Below are 20801 nucleotides of genomic sequence, written 5' to 3' on the forward strand. Positions count from 1 at the left end.
TAAAGTGCAATTTCTAAAGGGCACAGTAAGCAATATAACATCTTCAAATTTTTAATGAGTTTCCCCTAGAGTATAGGAAATATTATTACACAATTTCAAGATAAACTGTGTTTAATATTCTGGTGAAAAAAATAGAACGTTCAGGTATGATAAAATTAGGGTATGTCAGATGTAGGTATAGGATAATTTTGGTTAGTGGTGTCAATGACATTGAAATTGGAGTAACCTTGTTCAAGAATCCGAACAAAGGGTCTTACAATTTTTAGAAAAAGCACTATTTTACTAGAAGAAATTTGACAACGCTCGATCCTCGTAAGGCTTTTCGCCTCAGCAAGGCAGTACTTTGTATCCTCTTAAAAAGAGTTTATAGCTATTTTAAGGATAAATTTGGCTTGAATTTAATCGTCTGGTGGTTGAATTTGGGGTGACTCTGTACAAAAAGTCGTCCATGTCAAATTGAGAAATGCGTAATAACGAATCGAAATGGTGACCTTCATGGGCAGATGGAATGTTTTCCCTTTGGCATTTTTGTAAATTGGCTCGATTTTCTGAACTGCTTACAGTGAAAACAGCTTTCAATAGGAGGGACTTATCAAACAAGATTTGATCCCCGGGATCTCAAGCTTTCAACATTTATAAGTACGGACACTTTTTTCATTCTGCTCAAAAGTGAGCTCATATTTTTTTTTCTTCTACAAAATAGGAAAAGAAAGCTGAATGAAGCAAATAAATTAAAACCGTGTGAAAATTACGAAAATAAAGAGGTCTCATTTTTTTTCTCCCTCCCTTTCATCCCATCCTCTTTCTTGCCCTCTCCCTCCCTTCCCTTTCCTCATCGTTCTTCCCTTCCTCCTTTTCTGAACATATTTTCCTAATTAGAAGAGCTATATTCATCTCCCGAATGAGTGTATACATACGTATATGAAAGCCTGCGTATAGACTTGATGATGAATTTCCTGTCTGAAAAAATACTCAACTTTTTCTCCGCATTATATATTTCTTTTTCGACTTCTCTGCACACAAATCCTCTTCAAATATCATGTGAAGTTGCACCCACATAATTATTTGTCATCCATCAAAACATTCCGTAAACGATAAATTAATTATCAAATTAGACGTATTAAAAAGAGAGAAAACAACAACAGTGTAAAATGAACGCGCAATAAGAATAATAATTATACCAAAATTTTATAACAGATATTCCCATAAGAAAGTCGACACGATACAAGGCCTCCATTTTTTGTAATCAATCTATAGAAAATTCGGCAAATTTTCCATCAGATGAGTCTAACTGAAAACTCATTGCCAAAAAATAGAGACTAAGATTTGGGTTTTAACGCATTCCAACTACACAGAAAGAATATTTGTGTTATTTTGTTTCTTTTGTTTAATAAAGGAGGACAAGCACAAACCAACCCAAACAAATTAAATTTGATTTAGTTTGCAGTAAATGAACGCAGAATATAAACTTGGAAATCGATGAAATCCTAGGATCAACCGAAGGCTTTGGTTACCATTTTTGTGATTTGATCTCTCTCTATTGCTCACTGGATGTATTCGTTTCAAAGTGATGGCACCAGACCTGCTAATTCTGCGACACCCTGTGTAGAATATTTTCCAGCGTTCCCTTGCCCATCTATCTTAAAATAAGCACTCCAAACAAATCGCGATGTGCTCAGATGAACGTAAACACTCAAGAGTGCCAGTTTTCGTACCGCCCACTTTATTACTCCTCCATTTATGACTTTGTGTATGAACTCGCTACATTTTCTGGTGATGAGAAATCGGCTCCTACGGCCCACGTTTTTCATTATTTGTCATGATTCAGCGGTGTAACACCAGAATCGACAACATCCGGTAATGAGTTAGCTTTGATAATTGAATCGGCTCCTGCAAACACGTCGTATGTCTACTACACTTTTTTTAATTATAGTTGTTCTTTTTGCCTTATATAATCCTGATTCATGAACTTAGATTGAACATTTATTTACACAGTAGGATTAAAAAAAAAAATAGACTACGTTTCTACTGTTTTGGATCAGCTTTTTTCTTAAATTATGCGGTAATTTTCACATTGGATATTTGACACCTCTGCATTTAAAATCGGTCGTTTTTGCAAGAGGCGATTGAATTATGAATCAGCCTCTTTGCAAACAGATTTTACGCACGTTCGGAAAAAATAATAAGATTCGTTAAATTGCTACGCAGCCACGACGCTCACTGCTGACGGAGATGTTTCATTCAATAAACATGACAATTATGACGTTATAGGCTGCAGTTTGCATTGAAAATAAAAACAACGAGATGCAGTTAATATAGGGAGGTGCAGCGAAAATATTGTCAGCCCATGGATGATGAAAGATAACCCCTACAGGCTCGGACTGGCCATAAGGCCAATCTGCCATTGGCAGATACGCCCACTTGGCGCGCCAAAAACGTGCCCCTCTGACACATAGCAAAATAAGAAGAGAAAAAAATAACGACAGAGAATATATGCGGAAATTTTTTTAAATGAACGGAAGAAGAGAGAGTTAGGAGTGAAGAGAGGTGCTTTTACGCATAGTGGTGAACAGAGGTCCAAGAACTACTTTCTGAAGCGTAAACACTTTTCTGCGAAATTGTCACCTTTTTGTTGACATACAGGCGCTTTATCACCCCCTCCTTCATTCTCCATATGTTACCCCCGTAGAAGCGATAGCCGGTTCGATTTTTAGACATACGCACACTTTATAGACCTCTTGAGAAACCTTTAAACATTTTTCTTCCTTTTCAAAATGACAATTGATTTGGACATATCATAGCATATCTCGGGCAAACTTAACCTTATTTTATTTCGAAATTCAAAAGTAAGAGACATCTAAAGTGTAACCGCGATACAACTATTCTCGCAAGATGGATTTCTACATTGCACATGAAAAATGTAAGACGCGATGGTGTGAGTCGTGAACTCGCAATGCTCTGCTCTAGTTTAAAGCAACATTACAAATAAGACAAACGGAAACAAACACAACATGGAAATAGAGGAAGGGAAAGGATGCGCGTTAACGACGGCGAAGAGATACAACTATTCGTACTTGATGGACGTCCGTGCCGCATCTGAAAAATTGAAGGCGCGATGACGCGAAGCGTGAGTTCTCAATGCCCTGCTATATGCTGTCAATGAGGTGTCGGTCAGATTTGGGAGAAAAGTTAAAAAAGAGGCCCGAATACGTCTTTTTTGTCGTCGGCTGTGTTGATACTCGTTCTTTCTACTTTTTTCAGGTTCTTGCCTGATTCTTTTTTATAGGTAGGTTTTTTAGACCCACGTCTTAAGCTCTTGTAAACCGCAGCACTGACACGGTTCTTGTGGAAAAAATGGTGCTTGAATGCGTCTAGTGGCTTTAATATTTTTGTTTTCTTTAATTTCAGAAGTCTGTCGGTCACTCCAATACGTTCAATTTTACAATTTTTACTCTGTACGATTAATAAACTTTGAACCTGAAAATAGCGTAAACTTGTGCTGCTTCGCCAAAATTTTCTGAGCCCCTCTCCACGAAGGGGATGCCCCATTAGGAAATATCACATTACGCCCCTTAACCTGCCAAGGGTCTACACCCTCAGACAGGGCCGGATTTACCAATAGGCTACATAGGCTGTAGCCTAGGGCGCAACATTCTGAAGGGCGCAAAATCTCTGGGAATTTTATTTTTTTTTAATTTAACGATTCTTTATTTACTTTTCATTTACCAAAACCAACTTGCAAACGTGAACGTACCTCAGAACTGTTTAAAATCATGTTTTTTTAAGGGTGAATTTGAACATTTTCCTGACACCTAAAATCCTCCTTCTGACCAGGAGGGGAAGGGCTCCTGAGGGACCCCCCCCCCCCCCTCATGAGAGCGCCTACTTTTAAGGGCGCCATCCTAAGTTTAGCCTAGGGCACTAAAAATGTAAATACGGCCCTGCCCTCAGATGCGAGCCAGTCTGACCCTGAACCCCTATGTATTTCATCGTTTTGTGTGATGATATAAACACAAACTGTGATAAAATTAACTCAAACTTTCGGGCAGTTTGTCTCTGTTTCATTTTCCAAAACAACTGAAAAATAACTGAACATAGTAGGAAAAGCAGCATTCGAACAAGATTAAAAAGGCAATGACGATTTCCCACCACAGCAAATGTTTTCAAAGCATGTTAATTATCTTCTTTCATCCCTAATTCAAATATAAATATTGGCGTTTTCAATACCTCAATCATTTGAAATATTAAATTTCTCAACGGTAATGTTTTTGAATTTTCTAATAAGTTCTGCGAATCTTATTTAGATCTATGTTTTAATTGATACCCAAAAAATCTTGTACGATAGTAGGTAACTCCAATATCATTTTTACTTATAACATCCACTGGTGGTGCTTTACATTTTCAAATGAAGTCATTTAGTTATTCGGATAGATGTGGCTGAATTTTTTGTGAACGCGTGTAACGCAAAATCTATGAGGAGACCAATACAGTTACAACTGTTGTAACGAATGTGATGTCTAGGTTGCGTAAATGAAAACATGCAGGCGCTCTGACAATCTTAGTCTTACAGTCACAGCGGAGCAGTGTGATTTGACGTTACAAGACGCTCAATGAAAAATACAATTATTAAAAAGGCTTAAATTTGATTCACATATATATTGTTTTTTTTCAGGAATTTTAATTTTTAAACATACAATGGTTTGATTCCATTCTTTGTTACGTAAAAAAAATCATAAGTAAATCTTTATATTACATTTATGAAATACTAAGACTGGCATGTAGTGAATGAAAAGCAGCTGAACTGATGTGATCCTTCATAAGTGTAATAATAACAGTTTTTATTTATTTTTTTATTATTTCTTCGTAACCAAAACATTACAATATTTTACTCTTAGTTCAGCTTTCTAACATATGTTTTTACAGCTCATTTAACTGAAAAAAAAATGACATCCAAAATTTCCTTAAAATAAAACTGAACAACACCGTTTTTCCAGTTTTTTTTTCCTTCATTGTGTCGCAAATGAACATGAAATAAGTAGCATGCGTAAAATTCTGCTATTACAGTTGCAGATCATTTCAAAACAAATCGTATTGAAGTCAGTCGTTGGAAAATACTGAAAAAGTTTTATGCGTTCTTCACACAACAATTCGGGCATATGACTTCCACTCTTTTCTTACTGCAATGCTTTAAATGTTTATCGTCGTGACTGACCATGAATTTATAATCCGGGTCGCAGTTTTCCCATAAGTATAATTGGACTATTAGTGCTCAAAGGAACTATAAACAAATGAAATAAACAACTAAAACAAAGATGAAAATGAACTATATACATAGAATTTGCATGCCTCATCGTCCCTTTTGAAGTCAGCCACGTGTGCACAGTTTCTCTTCGTATAAATACGTTCAACTAGGTCCGATAGTTCGAGTAACACAGTGACTTCGATGAATAATATACTGCCGTGCTAAGAAATAATACCATGTAAGCATTCGAATGTTGCCAAATTGCTCCAGAATGATTTTTGAGAAATGTATAAATGTTGCAGGCAATTAGCAAGCGCCGGCAAATTGCAATCTGTTCGTGTTGAATTAACAAATTAAAAAAATTTAAAGTGAAAAAGTAAAAACGAGAAAGGAAGTAGTGATTATTATGCTTTGAATTCAAACGTACGTTATCTCCATCTTCTTGAATGCATGGTACCAGCTAGCACACTTGCTAGTTCGTGAAGTTTAATCAATAATCTGCGTTGGGTTTGGTTTGGTTAAGCAATTAAACTAACTCCGCGGCAAAGCGGAGAGTATCGCTGGATTTGAAGGCGTTCCAAGCTGAGGTCGTGCCTTGCATTTTTTGGCTAAAGAAACCTTTAATACATCGATGTCATTGTAATTATGATTTGACAAATTGACAAGTACGGAGCTTGCAAATTGCCGGCGATTGCTGATTGCCTGCGACACAAATACGCTTTCCTGAAATTTTAAATAATGCTGGATTGAGTTGCGGGAAAAAGTCTCTAAAAATGTCCAAGAGAAAAATTCACAAGTTTGTCAGCAAATCTATAGTATCCGAAGAAATATGGCGAATTCTAAACGATCATACGGCATTTTTCCTCGGTGGCTAATTCAGCATAGGTGCCTATGTCCGGACAAGACAATTCTCCTCACCGCGGTGTGACAGAAGTACAGCTGAATTTTTCCCCTCCTTCACAAACTCAGTAATTTTACATTGCAATTTATTTTTTTTTATTTATAAAAATAATGCAACCCATATTAATGAAAAAATCACAAATTTTAGGAACTGACTAAACTGCCAAAATTTGACATTTAAAACATCGATATTTGTCCTCTTTCTGCTGACTCAAAGTTTTCATCGGTGCGTCTGGATATTTGTCGCCATATACTTACATAACCTTGCAATGTAAGACAGGAATCATAATTCGATAAGAGGCAGAGACATAAACAAAGAGACCCGTGGCGAGGCATGGATGTTCGATTATCGATACTTCCCCATTTGAAGCTATGGTAAAGAATCTATTATTATGGTGTTCGTTGAGCACACCCTGTTAATCGATTATTTTCGGTAGGTTTAAATGAAAAATCAATCGACAGATCGCAGAGCACGCCACATTATTGAAAGAGACGTTTAGTAGACTGACGATATTAAAGTTTCCGCTTTATGTCAGATCTCTATCATTGACTAGCTCCACTATACGGCGGTGGCTCTTAAATTTAACCCCTGGATATCCATCGAGTACCAGAATTTTCTGATGGATTTGATGGTACAAAGGTAAAGGCATAAGGTCTCGATAGACGATCTAATTCCCGAACCAATTACCATCAGAGTGTCGGGAGTCATCAGTCTTAAACTCATTAATTTGCTTAATTTAGAATGAAAACTTGGCAGAAATTTTTCCTGTGACAGGAAATCGTCACCTTCCAGGCAAAGTATCACAAGCGCCATGCGACGTTTAAAAATTTCCGCCGCCATTATATTTTTTTACAGAGAAATTGTTCAACGAAGCTGTCCGAAAATTACACCGAATTTTCTTTGTGCTGCCGATAAAATTTAGTGAAATTTTCGAACAGATTCAACCAACAATTTCTCAGTAAAAAAATAAAATGGCGGTGGAAATTTTTAAACGTCGCATGGCGCTTGTGATACTTTGCCTGGGAGGTTACGAAATGATGAATGGTGGCACTCCATTCTAATCTTACTTTGATCAAAACAGTGCGGCCCGTCAAAATTTGATGGTAGATGGTGACCATCAGTCATCAGCATGTCTACTTTGATCGGAATTGTTTCAGAATTTGATCGTCTATCCAGGGTTTTAAGCAGGAGTAGCTAGAGTTAGCTCGGACGAAGGGTTCTCCGATTTGTGAACTCTATTGTGGAAGCGGACGTTCCAGCCATGTTTGGGGCAGATGAGGAAAACGATCTTGTACTGGAGATCGTGGATGATGTCTTTGGGCACTGGCTCGGACGTCGAGACTGTGAATCGAAGTACCACGTTTGCCAGGAGACACTTCATGGCCCGCATCGCGTATTTGTTACCTGGAAAAACAAATTAATGAATATAACGATTTTATGCTGTCTGCCGTGTTATGGAACTGCATTGGTGGATTTAGCAATTTGGCAACACCGGGTTCCCTCCATTTAAACCTATGCAAATATATCGATTCTTGGAGGGACCAGGAGCTCCAACAAGAATCGATTACTTAACTTAGGTTTAAATGGAGAAAATCCAGTGTTGCCAAATTGTTAGATCCGCCTCTGTACGGAAAAACGTCGTTTGAGCAAGAGCGGAACTAGGGAACCGGTAGATCTGCTCTCCCCCCCCTCCCTCCAGAAATCTAATTGGTTCCTTAGAGAGAATGTAAAGGATTTTTCCGGTAAGTGCGTACCGTTCCTCTCATCCACGATATTGGAATTCGATCAATTTTTCGGCGGAAACTGCTCAAAAGTTCTCCAGCGACGACCTTTTTTTTTCAAAGTTTTCCCGGCAACCCCCCCCCCCCCCGCCATACCTTCCCTTGGAACTAGAAAAATCCCCCGACCCTCTTTTGTGAGTAGGGACCTCCCTCCCATCTACCTTTGGAACTAGGAGAAACCCCAAACCGTTCTTTAGAAATGGGGAAGTCCCACAGATTTCCCTTAGCAGGGTGTTTTTTAGTACCCCCCAAACCCCCTTGATAAAGTGCCCTTACCTAGAAAAAAAAACACATTGGATCTAGAGTCCGGACTCTTGAAAACATTGACAAGAAAAATGACTCTTGATTCAATCGGATTTAAGCTTAAATCAAAAGAGAATCCGCTCAAATTAAGAGGCTTGGTTCTTGATTTAAGCTTAAATCTGATTGAATCAAGAGTCCTTTTTCTTGTCAATGTTTTCAAGAGTCTGGACTCTAGATCCAATGTGTATTTTTTTTCCAGTGAAGAGGGGGAAAAGACTAGTGGAAGAATAAGTAGAAAAAACAGAATGAGCAGAGGTAGAGGGAAAAGGAAAAGAGAGATGATATGAATTTAGCTTCTTTCGCGTTTCCCTCTCTCTGTGTTTTTCCTCGTTTTACATTCCTCATCTTCTCGTTTGTCTTCCAATATTACAGGTGAAGAGTCGGATTTTAAAGACCGGATTTCGTTGAATAGGGGTCGGGTCGGCCCCTTGATTGAGTTTAAAAATGGAACATGAATGTTCGTTCAGAGGGTTCAGTGTATTCCCCCCTTTTCAGCGAATTTTAGGATGTTTTCCTGACTAGAGGATACATAATGGCTCATTGAACCCGAAACCACTTGCAACCAGGGGCGGACTGGCCATGGGGGCGGGGAGGCGATCGCCTCCTAACAATTTGCCACGGATAAGGTCCCGAAGGGGCCCCCTTGGCGAATTTTTTTCGAGTTATGGTTTTACCCCTGTAATGTTGTAATTTTTTTATCCTATTCAGTCACTAAAAGGTCCCAAAATCCTTGAAAATTTGTCTCTAAGTGACATGAAAGGTCGTCTAAAGCTTTTGTGATGAAGGGGCCCCCGAAGAATCCTGAGAATGGGTTATTTTGAAGTTCAAATACTGTAGAATTTGACTCCAATAATGCATAAAATTGCGTTTAAAAAGTGTGTAATTTTCCACATTTTCCGGGGGAGGGCCCCCGGATCTCCTTAGAGGGGCCCCCGAACGACAGGAGGGGCCCCCAAAATCTAGGTCGCCTCCTAACTTTTCGACTTCCAGTCCGCCCCTGCTTGCAACACCAAGACAGCCTAAAAAATATCAATTCTATATCCTTCACTAACTTTTTTGTGGCAAAACGGCCAAAAGATGTTTAATTTCAAATTAACGAGGAAAACTCCATTGGTGTTCGATAAGAACCTAAATCAAAATTGATCAAAAATCAATAAGATGGGTGAGGTTGCAACTCAGAATAAAACAACGAACAAAAGCTGCTTCTAGCTGCAGTAGCATTGAAGAGCGAAACTAATCAAATTGTATATCATCATAGTTGCAACACTCGACCCGAAAAAACTAAAGACATTGGGGTCAGATGCCGCAACATGGCAGTCTGACTAAACTTCAAAAACACGAATTTTCCTCCCCCAGACTAAGACGAATAAGAACTCAAAATAAGTGCCAGAAACCGCAACAAGGCTATCTGGACTTTAGCTCTCTTCTTAGCAGCTCAATACAAAAAATCGGCTATAGGTGACCGCAACGTGGTTCACCTGTTAACACTCGCGAGAATTCGCGAGTGTTCAAAAAAGGGGGGTTTTAGTCGCACTTGAGGTGATCCCTTATAGGTTCAAGACCTTAGGCGCAACAAGCCTTTTTAGCCTTGTCTTAAGGGTCTCTCGAAGATTGACTCAACAAAAGATCGCACCGAGGAGTTGGCTCATAGATTCAAAACCATAGGCTCAACATGCCTTTTTAGCTTTGGCTTGAGGACTCCAAGGTTGATCACAAAAACTCTGACGAAACACGGAGCACGTGCTCAGGCAACAGTGTCCGGTCCGGGCCTCTCTTCAAAAGAGGTGACAATAGCTAAATAGACGCAACTTGTCTGTAATCTAGCTATCGCCGGGTTGGGATTCTCGCTCTACGTAACTCGTCCCAGAGACACTGATTAGGAGGAATCAGTGGCCGGGCAACCAAAAACTAAAGCTCGCCAATTCTCGCGAATAAAATGAACAACTTAGTGCTAACAATACAACACACAATAAATCAAAGGCTACTTAGTCAAAAATGCCAACAATCTATCTGGCAAGTAGCAAGGTCCAGGAAAGATGACTTCAATTGAGCAAAATCAATGAGGAAAACGGTACAAATTATTAGCTCTCAGGCCGGCGATCTCAACGCGATCTATCGGCTGAAAGCTAAACTACTTGCTCTCAATTTCAGCTGCAATATCAATCGAAAAAATAGCCAATACGGAACATACCCCTCACCAAAATTTTCCTTAAAAAATTTTCCAATATTGATTGGAGGTAGTTCTATGGTAATCAAGAATCTGTTTTAAAGTGAACCTTAATAATCTATATACTGCACTTTCAGTGTGCTACAAGTACAACAATAATATTTACAAGTCGATATCTTTGATCAGGCGGAGACTGACTGCTCAACCTGCAGTCAGCCAGCGGCAGTTTCCTAATTTTCCTCCTCGGCCGTTGTCGCCGCGGGAAGGGGGCACAATTTGTTCACCGGGCGCGTGTACTCGCCGGTAGACGTCCGGACCTTCACGACGCGGACCACATCGTCTCGTCCTGGACAAAGCTCGAGCACGCGGGCGAGCGCCCAGTGCGTCGGAGGACAGTTCGGATCTAAGATAATGACAATATCTCCAACGGCCAGGTTCCGCGTGGGAACATTCCACTTGGCGCGTTGCTGCAGAGTGTGGAGATAGTCACGCTGCCAGCGCTTCCAAAATGACTGGGAAAGTCTTGTCAATAATTCCCAGCGTGACAACCGGTTGATGGAGACATCTGAGAGATCGCGCTCTGCCCGTGCTAAGAGAGGTGCTCCGATCAAAAAATGCCCCGGAGTCAAGACATCGATTTCTGTGGGGTCATCCGAGAGGGCACACAAGGGCCTTGAATTTAATATGGCTTCAACTCGCGATAAAACGGTACTGAAGGCTTCAAAAGTAAGTCGCTGATCTCCAATCACTCTTTTTAAATGATGTTTGGTGGATTTAATCCCACTCTCCCAAATTCCACCAAAATTTGGAGCTTGGGCAGGCAGGAAATGCCAAGAAATTCCTTGTTTAGAGCAGTAGGCCTCAATTTCTTTTTGATTTTCAGGTTTGCGGTAGAATCTAGAAATATCATTCAGATAATTCCTAGCACCGATGTAGTTTGACCCACGATCCGAGTAAATATCACGTGGTAAGCCACGGCGACCTGTAAATCGATCAAGAGCTGCGAGGAAGGCTGGTGTCGTCATTTCAGATACTAGTTCCAAATGAACAGCCTTTGTTGCAAGACAGATGAAGAGGCATATGTAGGATTTTACAAATCTAGCTTTTCGAAGCGACGTGTCTTTGGTCCAAAAGGGGCCCCCCATATCTGTTCCTACGGATATAAAGGCACGACCTTGTGCGACACGAGCTATCGGTAAATCTCCCATCAATGGGTTCAATGGACGAGGGTTTGCTCTAAAACAAGTGACGCATTTTGCCAAACGAGATCGAATTATCTGACGGGCCGAAATTATCCAGTAACGTCTAGCTAGTAACGACTGAAGCGTTCTCGGGCCAACATGCAAATAATCTTGATGATAAGAATCAATCAATAGTTCTGTCAATTTTGCTTTCTTGGGCAATAAAATAGGATGCTTTTGCTCTTCTGGCAAATCTGCATTAGTCAATCTACCCCTCACCCTGAGGATATTTTCTTCATCCAGGTAAGGGTTTAATTTTTGTAAATAGCGAGACAATACTAGCCCTTTACTCAATTTTCGTAGTTCGTCTTCAAAGAACAATTTTTGGGTTATACGCACAAGTGCAAATTCGGCTTCTCTTAGTTCAAGGACAGATAATTCACCCGATTTCCTGTTTTCGGGGTCAATTTGACGTGAGTTAACTGAAAAGCGTAAAATCCACGCTGTAATTCGATTTAACTTGGTCCAAGATGAATAGTTATTCATTAGAAAATCATACTGGGGGCGTAATGTAGATAGACAAGTAAATTCCTGGTTATTTTTCAAGCCTTCTTTAGCATTCTGATGCGTAGTAGTAAGGATTTTTATGGGCCATTCATCCATGGGCCTCATCAACCAGGTTGGTCCTTGGTACCAAAAATTATTGTCTATGAGATCAGAAACGTGGCACCCACGCGAAATTATATCAGCTGGGTTTTGGTCGGTCGAAACATGTTGCCACATCTGCGGCTCCGTCCTTTCCAGAATGTAAGTGACACGATTCGCTTCAAATGTTTTTAGAGTACAAGGTAATGTTTTTAACCAAGATAAAACCACTTCCGAGTCAGTAAGGGTGACATTACTCTGAATTTCAATCTGATCTCTGTACATTTTATGAGCCTTTTCGAGTGCCTTTGACATCAGGACAGCACCGCACAATTCAAGACGAGGTATCGAAATTGTTTTTACCGGTGCTACCTTTGATTTTGCTAGCACCAGTGAGACCTTTACTTCACGATTTTCCAAGTTTTCGGTCCTTAAATATATCACTGTTCCATAAGCTAGCGATGAAGCGTCCGAGAAGCCGATCAAATCTGCACGGGTATAATTTGGGATCACCACCAAGCGTGGTATCCGAAGTTTAGAGAGGAGCGGAAGCGATTCAAAAATTTGGCTCCACTCTAATTTCAGAGTGCTGGGCAATGACGTGTCCCAGTCTAGACCTATTATCCAAAGGCTCTGAAACAGAATTTTTATTTTGCTTGTCAAAGGAGCAAGGAACCCAAGGGGATCAAAAATTCTGGCAAATGTGGACAAAATTCCACGTTTTGTATACGCTGGATCCAAAACAGTGAATTTGAATGAAAAAAAATCTTGTGTGGCTTGCCACTGCATGCCCAAGAGTTTTAATAAATCACTTTCATCAGTGATATCAAAAGTTGTTTCAATGCATTCCGGGGGTAGAGTCGCTAAAAACTCAGGGCTATTACTTGCCCATTTGAGTAGCGTAAAGCCGACTACTTTAGCTACTTCCAATAAGTCGTCTTTCTTCTTGACGGCTTTGGGCACATCATCATCACCATCCAAAATATCATCGACAAAGGTTTGTTTTCTGAAAGTATCAACCGCCTCCGGATATATTTCTTCGTAGTCCTCGGGTACCTGGCATGTTACCGTGCGATTACACAAAAATGGAGAACTAGTAAGTCCGTATGTAACGGTATTTAATTCAAATTCCTGAATGGGCTGATTTTTATCACTTCTCCACAATATGTGTTGATATTTTCGGTGTTCAGGTAAAATTAAAATTTGTCGGAACATCTTACATACATCAGTACAAAATACAATTTTGTGAAGACGAAAACGTGATAAAATATCAATAATATCCGGGAGCAATTTTTTCCCGGCAAATTGAATATCATTCAGCGAAACGCCCGAAGTAGTTTTCATTCCAGCATCAAAAACTACTCGAACTTTAGTACTAGTTGACGATGGTTTGATGACGCAATGATGTGGAATATAATATTCCGCCTTTCCTTGCTGAGATGCAGGTACGGGAGCCATGTGGCCTAAATTTTCATACTCCGTCATAAATTCAGAGTATGACTGTTTCAATTCAGGATTTTTATCTAATCTTCTTTCGACGCTCAAAAAACGTGAAAGGGCGAGATCATACGAAGCACCAAGTTTGGCATGATCGGGCTTGAGCAAAATTGGCACAACATAGCGACCAGACGGATCCCTATGGTGCTTTTCTCTATACAAATTTTCGCAAAATTCATCCTCCGGGTTTTCAGGAATTTTTACCTTGATTTCTTCTACTTCCCAGAAATTTCGCAAGAGGTGGTCGGTCTGGTCATGTAAATTTGTCAACAATGTAGTCCGCGGACTTACCGTGTGGCATTGATATTTTCCGGTGATCACCCAACCAAAAATGCTTTCTAAAGCAGTGGGCTCAGAATCACCAAATTCAATTCTGCCGCCAGTGTAAAGTTTTGGGAAGAGATCAGCCGCAATCAAAAATTCGCATTCCTTAGGTAAAAAATAGTCAGGATCGGCTAAGGTAAGATCCTTAAATTTTTCGCGAAGGTATTTTGGCACTGGTGCAATTGGTAGGTTCGAGGTGATGCGCGGTATTATCAGGGCGGTAGTACTTAAGGCAGGTGACGGTGAAAAAATTGGCTTGATTACACAAGTGGTTGCCCCTTCAACCTCTAGCATAGGCTTCTCCCCCACGCCAGTCAACGTAGAGTCTGTCTGGCTAGGTACGAGCCCAAGTCGTTTACTGCATTCTTGCGTAATTAATGACGTCATAGAACCTGGATCAATCACCGATCGAACCTTGAAAAATTTGTTATTTTTCCCTCTAATATGAACTACTGCAGTACCGAGCAAAACCATCTCTGATGTGCTGGTAGTCAAACTTGTTGCAGTGGTCGAAACTAATTTATTGTGACCGCCAGTGCTGTCAGTCTCGGATTTATCCTTTAAGTTTTTATGCTCTGAATCTTTATTAGAGGGAGACGGGGAAGTTTGGTTCAAATGTAACAGGGAATGATGACGTTCCTTGCAAGTTCGACATTTGACCTGTACCTCACAATTTGGCAACAAATGCAAATTACTGAGGCAGTTATAACAAAGTCTTTTTTGCTTGACAAACGAGAATCTCCTGTCCGAGCTTTCAGCCAAAAAACGAGGACATCTATACAAAAAATGAGCCTTTTCACATTTTGGGCAGAAGGGTTTTTTGGATTCCTTAGGGGAGACGCCGGCGACAAAACTCTTCTTTTGATTTGCGGCAGATTTGTCAGCCTTTTTTTCTCCGTGACTATCCTTTTCTTTATAATCATCAGGACGATAAAGTTCTACAATTCTAATTTGATGACGTACAAATTTCATCAGATCCTCAGTTTTGGGAATTTCAGTATCCTCCATCGATCTTTCAAAGGTCCGTTGAAGGCCATAAGGGAGACATTGGAGGGCTTGTTGCAAAATTATGAAATCCGCAAGATCGGCAATAGGTAATCCTTGCAACGCAGCATGACATTCGCTGAATGTTGCAACAAAATTCGTCAAATCCTTTGAAGTCTCCTTTTTAATCGCAGGAAACTTCAACATTTTACTCAAAAGTTCGGCTCCAATTAGCCTATTATTGGTGTAACGCCTAACCAAGGCATTCCAAGCTATGAGATAATTTTCATCCGAAAAAGGCAACTCCTTAATAATTGACAGTGCCGGGCCACTTAACACGGACTTTAAGTAGTGAAATTTTGCAGTCGTACTCAGAGCATTATCATTATGAATCAGTGATTCGTAAATTGAGCGAAATTCTCGCCACTCCTTTTGACTTCCATCAAAAGGTTTCAATTTTATTGGTGGCAACTTTACGTGTCTTTGGAGTGCCGATGCGCTCGATGTCTCTGCAGTAAGGTTTACAAGCGGCTGCGCGGCGGCTGGCGGCTGCTTATTAAAACTATCATAAATTTCCATCATAGCGTAGTAAAGCTCCTCAAAATGTATCGTGTCTTCTGCAAATTCCTCAGTCGCGCTAGTGGGGTCAATATTTAAGGCGAGAGAATAACATTTTTCGGTCAAATTAGAATATTCGAATAGGCATTCCGACATCCTAGAGCAACGAGCCTTAAATTGGTCGACCTTTGTAGGATCATTTTTCAAATTTTTTCCTAGGTCTAGGCACCTTTTTACTCGACTCTTAAGTCGCTCTCTGGCGGCACGGGTGGATGATAGTTGAATTTTTCGTTCTGACTGTGTGACTGATTCCATCATATTCTAACTTAATTCAAACAATCTAAAGTCTAGAATAATTACAGTAATATTCAAAAAGGCAAAAGAGAACTATTTTCTCGTGGATATGGCAACTCGGTGCCGAGCAAAATTCAGAAGTCAAAAAATTCCAAGTGAACGATGAGATCAATAATCTCGAAAATGTGGCAACTCTGTGCCGAGCAAAAAAGCAAAAAAGTTCCAAAGTGAACTATGAGATCAAAAATCTCGAAAATGTGGCGACTCTGTGCCGAGCAAAAAGCAAAAAAGTTCCAAAGTGAACTTTGAGATCAAAAATCTCGAAAATGTGGCAACTCTGTGCCGAGCAAAAAGCAAAAAGTTCCAAGGAACAGTGCAGCATTCAATCTACAAAATTGACAGGTGGTTTGTAAGTCCACTGTAACTCGTTGAATCTGCTATGCAAAAAACTCAAAGAGTATAAGTTCTAATGCGGCTACTTCAGTGTAACTCGATTAGGCGAGAAATGACAATTCTACAAAGAACTAGTGCGGATCGTAACCTGCGTGGTTTAGGGATCCGGCCCGAGGGACCAAAAATGTTCGATAAGAACCTAAATCAAAATTGATCAAAAATCAATAAGATGGGTGAGGTTGCAACTCAGAATAAAACAACGAACAAAAGCTGCTTCTAGCTGCAGTAGCATTGAAGAGCGAAACTAATCAAATTGTATATCATCATAGTTGCAACACTCGACCCGAAAAAACTAAAGACATTGGGGTCAGATGCCGCAACATGGCAGTCTGACTAAACTTCAAAAACACGAATTTTCCTCCCCCAGACTAAGACGAATAAGAACTCAAAATAAGTGCCAGAAACCGCAACAAGGCTATCTGGACTTTAGCTCTCTTCTTAGCAGCTCAATACAAAAAATCGGCTATAGGTGACCGCAACGTGGTTCACCTGTTAACACTCGCGAGAATTCGCGAGTGTTCAAAAAAGGGGGGTTTTAGTCGCACTTGAGGTGATCCCTTATAGGTTCAAGACCTTAGGCGCAACAAGCCTTTTTAGCCTTGTCTTAAGGGTCTCTCGAAGATTGACTCAACAAAAGATCGCACCGAGGAGTTGGCTCATAGATTCAAAACCATAGGCTCAACATGCCTTTTTAGCTTTGGCTTGAGGACTCCAAGGTTGATCACAAAAACTCTGACGAAACACGGAGCACGTGCTCAGGCAACAGTGTCCGGTCCGGGCCTCTCTTCAAAAGAGGTGACAATAGCTAAATAGACGCAACTTGTCTGTAATCTAGCTATCGCCGGGTTGGGATTCTCGCTCTACGTAACTCGTCCCAGAGACACTGATTAGGAGGAATCAGTGGCCGGGCAACCAAAAACTAAAGCTCGCCAATTCTCGCGAATAAAATGAACAACTTAGTGCTAACAATACAACACACAATAAATCAAAGGCTACTTAGTCAAAAATGCCAACAATCTATCTGGCAAGTAGCAAGGTCCAGGAAAGATGACTTCAATTGAGCAAAATCAATGAGGAAAACGGTACAAATTATTAGCTCTCAGGCCGGCGATCTCAACGCGATCTATCGGCTGAAAGCTAAACTACTTGCTCTCAATTTCAGCTGCAATATCAATCGAAAAAATAGCCAATACGGAACAATTGGTACTGGCAAATAAGCTCCGTGTTACGAAACCGAGTGCGGAAAAAATGGTTTCATAGTTCCATCAAGAGATATTCCACGGTTAATCGATGAATTGAAATATCTCTGAAAACGTCCTATCTCCAACCAGTGGCGTGGCGAGAGTGAGCGACTATCGAAATTTCTACATTGAAGTAATGATAAAGAATCGATTACTATAGTGTCCGTTGCGAACACCCAGATAATCGACTTCTTTTCATAGGTTTGAATGACAGATTAATTGATACATCGCAAAGCACGCCACGCCACTGTCCTCAACCCGATGTTTTAAAATTTGTGTGAGTAAATTTTTGTGGCTAATGATCTAACCTTAGTTTAAAACCTTAGAATTGTGGAATGATTTTATTAAAAATATCGAAAATATAGTTAATAGCAGGGCCGGATTTATCTACCTGCCGCCCATGGGCCGCCTGAATTTTGCCGCCCCCTTCTCATTCGTTTGGAATCATCAATAAAAACCATCAAGTGAACGTGCCGGAGGAGGAGAGGTGTATAAGACGCGTTTAAATACTCGTGTTGGATACATTTTTTGCGAAAGCCCTGTCAACACTACTAGCAAAATTTCACGGAACTTTGCGCGAAAGTTAAGTTCCGTAAACCTATCTCTATGTGGACAAGATCCTCCATTTATAAGAAATGAACCAACAAATTATGAAAGAACAAACATAAATGTGGTCTAATAAGTTTAACTTCCGCCGCATCGCCGCGCTGACCGGACTGTGTTTGGCGCAATGCTTGAAGTATATTCCTACAGTCTTGTATAGGCGCTATGCGTTCCTCGCCGACCGCTGCTGACCGCACTGTGTTTGACGCAATGCGTGAAGTATTCATTCAGTCTTGTAGGCGCTAATATGTGTTACATGCCGCGCGGAGGGCTTGTCTTTTTCATCTCAAGTCCTCGTCATCATTCCTCTCTGCGTTGAGCTCCAGGCCAAATTGCGTATTTAGTTCCTCTATCTCTTCACTCTACTAATTAAAGATGCTACTTCTTGTATCACCGAAAAAACGACAAAACTAGAAATTACTATACTCTCAGGGAAGAGAGTTTTCGTCCCCTTTTCTCATTGATAATTTTATTTTTAAATCCGATTTTTTTATACCTACATTAAAAAAAAAATGCAAAATTTTCCGCTCCCTAAATTTGCCGCCATGGGCCGAGGCCTATGTGGCCACCTCCTTAATCCGACCCTGGTTAATAGTCTATAGAGGACATTGCCCAGTGTTGTTAAGGAAACCAAACTCATGTAATGCTATAAAATTTAATTGGACGTCGGTTTTTTTTTTACTTGAGCCTGTTCATTTTATGATACATAAATTTCACAAAACTTTTTCAAAAACACAAAACATTGCGATGAATGAGGCAATGGTTTACTTTCATGGGAAAGTACTTTGGAATAAGTCCAAAAGTACGTTCCTGGTCCAAAAAAGGAACTGAAGACCCAACCATATGCAATATACATACTATGCATACGGCACGTGCTTTATATTTAGATGTTCATTTCTAATAAAATTATATGTCAATGATGCAATACAATGTATTTTGCTTCCGTGGGAGTTTAAAAAATCAGAGTCTTAAATATGTAAAAATTATCAATTGATCAATTGAATTTCGGATTATCCTCTAAGAATGCTGACGCAGAAAAATTATGAATAAGATCCTTTTGATCTCATTTCCTCGCAATTGTTTCTCTTATCCTTCCCTCTCTTCACGCAATAAGCGGTGACAATTTTGCAAGTTGGCAAGCTTGTTTTCCCTCCTTAAAATCCATTAAAAATGTCGATTTTAAGTGAGGCAAGCTGCCCCATGAAGAATCAATTGTTATACATGCATTTAAATGGAGAGAATCCAATGTTGCCAACCCACTGGGAAGGTTTCATACCTATTGCAACCATTGTATCCTCACGGATACACCATTAAAGAGTCTAAAACTTCTAGTATTATTACTAAATTAGTAAGGTTTGATGAAACCACGCTTTATAAAAAACCATCAGTATTACCGATACAATTTCTGGGTCCACTGGAGAACGGTAGGAAAGTTCCTTTCGGTCTCTTGCCCTCGTTCTCTGGAGAAAAGTGCTCAGGATAAAATTCGTTCGGTTTCTCCCAGTACCTAGGATCGTGGTGCAGACCAAATAGAGGTACAATGACATTGATACCAGGAGGAATTGTCATTTTATCTAAACAAACAGAAACAAATATGAGTAAGTAACTTGTATAGTTAGAGTAGTAGTTCATGAAACTTTCCCATACCGCTGAGAAAAAGGAATGAGAGTTCAATCATATTCACTACCGATTTTGGCACCAACCGAGAAATTTAGTTGAATTTGCCGTATTTTAAGTACAGATAACTTACACACAGACAAATTTTAAGAGTCATTTACTTATTAAACACACAGTTTTTCACTTTCTTCCCACACGTCTCTGGTTCTGTTTGACAGAAATACGGCCAAATAGTGCTCAGTCCCAACTATTTTGCAGGGAGAGCGAGGACAGAAAGTTCAAACATTTCAATATGAGTAAAAATTTGAGTCCTAATGAGGATCAGCAAAAGACTTTGGGGGGGGGGGAGATTCTCAAGGGTAATAGGATACCTATTTCCCTTGAGTCGAGAGTTGAGGGGGAGAGTAATACCCCAATACATTTGCTTGAGCTGAACACCCTCCCCCTTGTACTAATATTCATTAGAGCTCACATTGTTTATTCTAATTGAAAGTTTTTGACTTTTTGGCTTGCTGCAATAGTGTAGACCCAGCAGTCTTTTACCACCTTAACAAAATTATATTACTTGGTATGATGCTTCTCATACCAAGTTGATTAAAATATCTATGAGCTGTGTGGTCTTGCAAAAATGCAATAATAAGTAGTATCGTTGTGTATCGTGTGGTACATACCGTTGACTTTGAGCTCAGAAGTTATCTCTCTACCAATGACCGGTAAAGTACAGTGCCTCAGTGTTTCTTTAACAATCATGTCCAAGTAGGTTAGTTTCGACAAGTCATCGTAGGTGATTTTTCTGTTGCCGCAAACAGACATAACCTCTTCATACACTTTCTCTGACAAATGTGGATACATGGCTGCTCCTTTAATCATCCAAGAAATCGTGATAGCGGACGTGAGGGATCCCTAAAAAATGCGAGTCGCTGTCAGTCAAGAGGAAACAAATTGATTTGCAGTCAAAATAGGGTGTCTCAAGTTCATGGCATGAACCGATAAGACGCTATTAATTCAAA

At 40.0% G+C, this 20801-nt stretch overlaps 1 protein-coding gene across 1 annotated transcript; it reads right to left on the reverse strand.

Annotated features, from left to right (window-relative positions):
* Positions 1-7301: 7301 nt before the first annotated feature.
* LOC140225516 (cytochrome P450 4F2-like) lies at positions 7302-20685 on the reverse strand. Its single transcript, XM_072304678.1, has 3 exons — positions 20463-20685; positions 19569-19748; positions 7302-7547 (listed from the first exon to the last, which is right to left on the reverse strand). The coding sequence occupies exons 1-3, from the start codon at positions 20659-20661 to the stop codon at positions 7324-7326; spliced, it is 603 nt and encodes a 200-aa protein (XP_072160779.1). The 5' UTR covers positions 20662-20685; the 3' UTR covers positions 7302-7323.
* Between the last annotated feature and the right edge of the window lie 116 nt (positions 20686-20801).

This window comes from Bemisia tabaci, chromosome 9, assembly GCF_918797505.1.
Source record: "Bemisia tabaci chromosome 9, PGI_BMITA_v3".
Taxonomy (NCBI): domain Eukaryota; kingdom Metazoa; phylum Arthropoda; class Insecta; order Hemiptera; family Aleyrodidae; genus Bemisia; species Bemisia tabaci.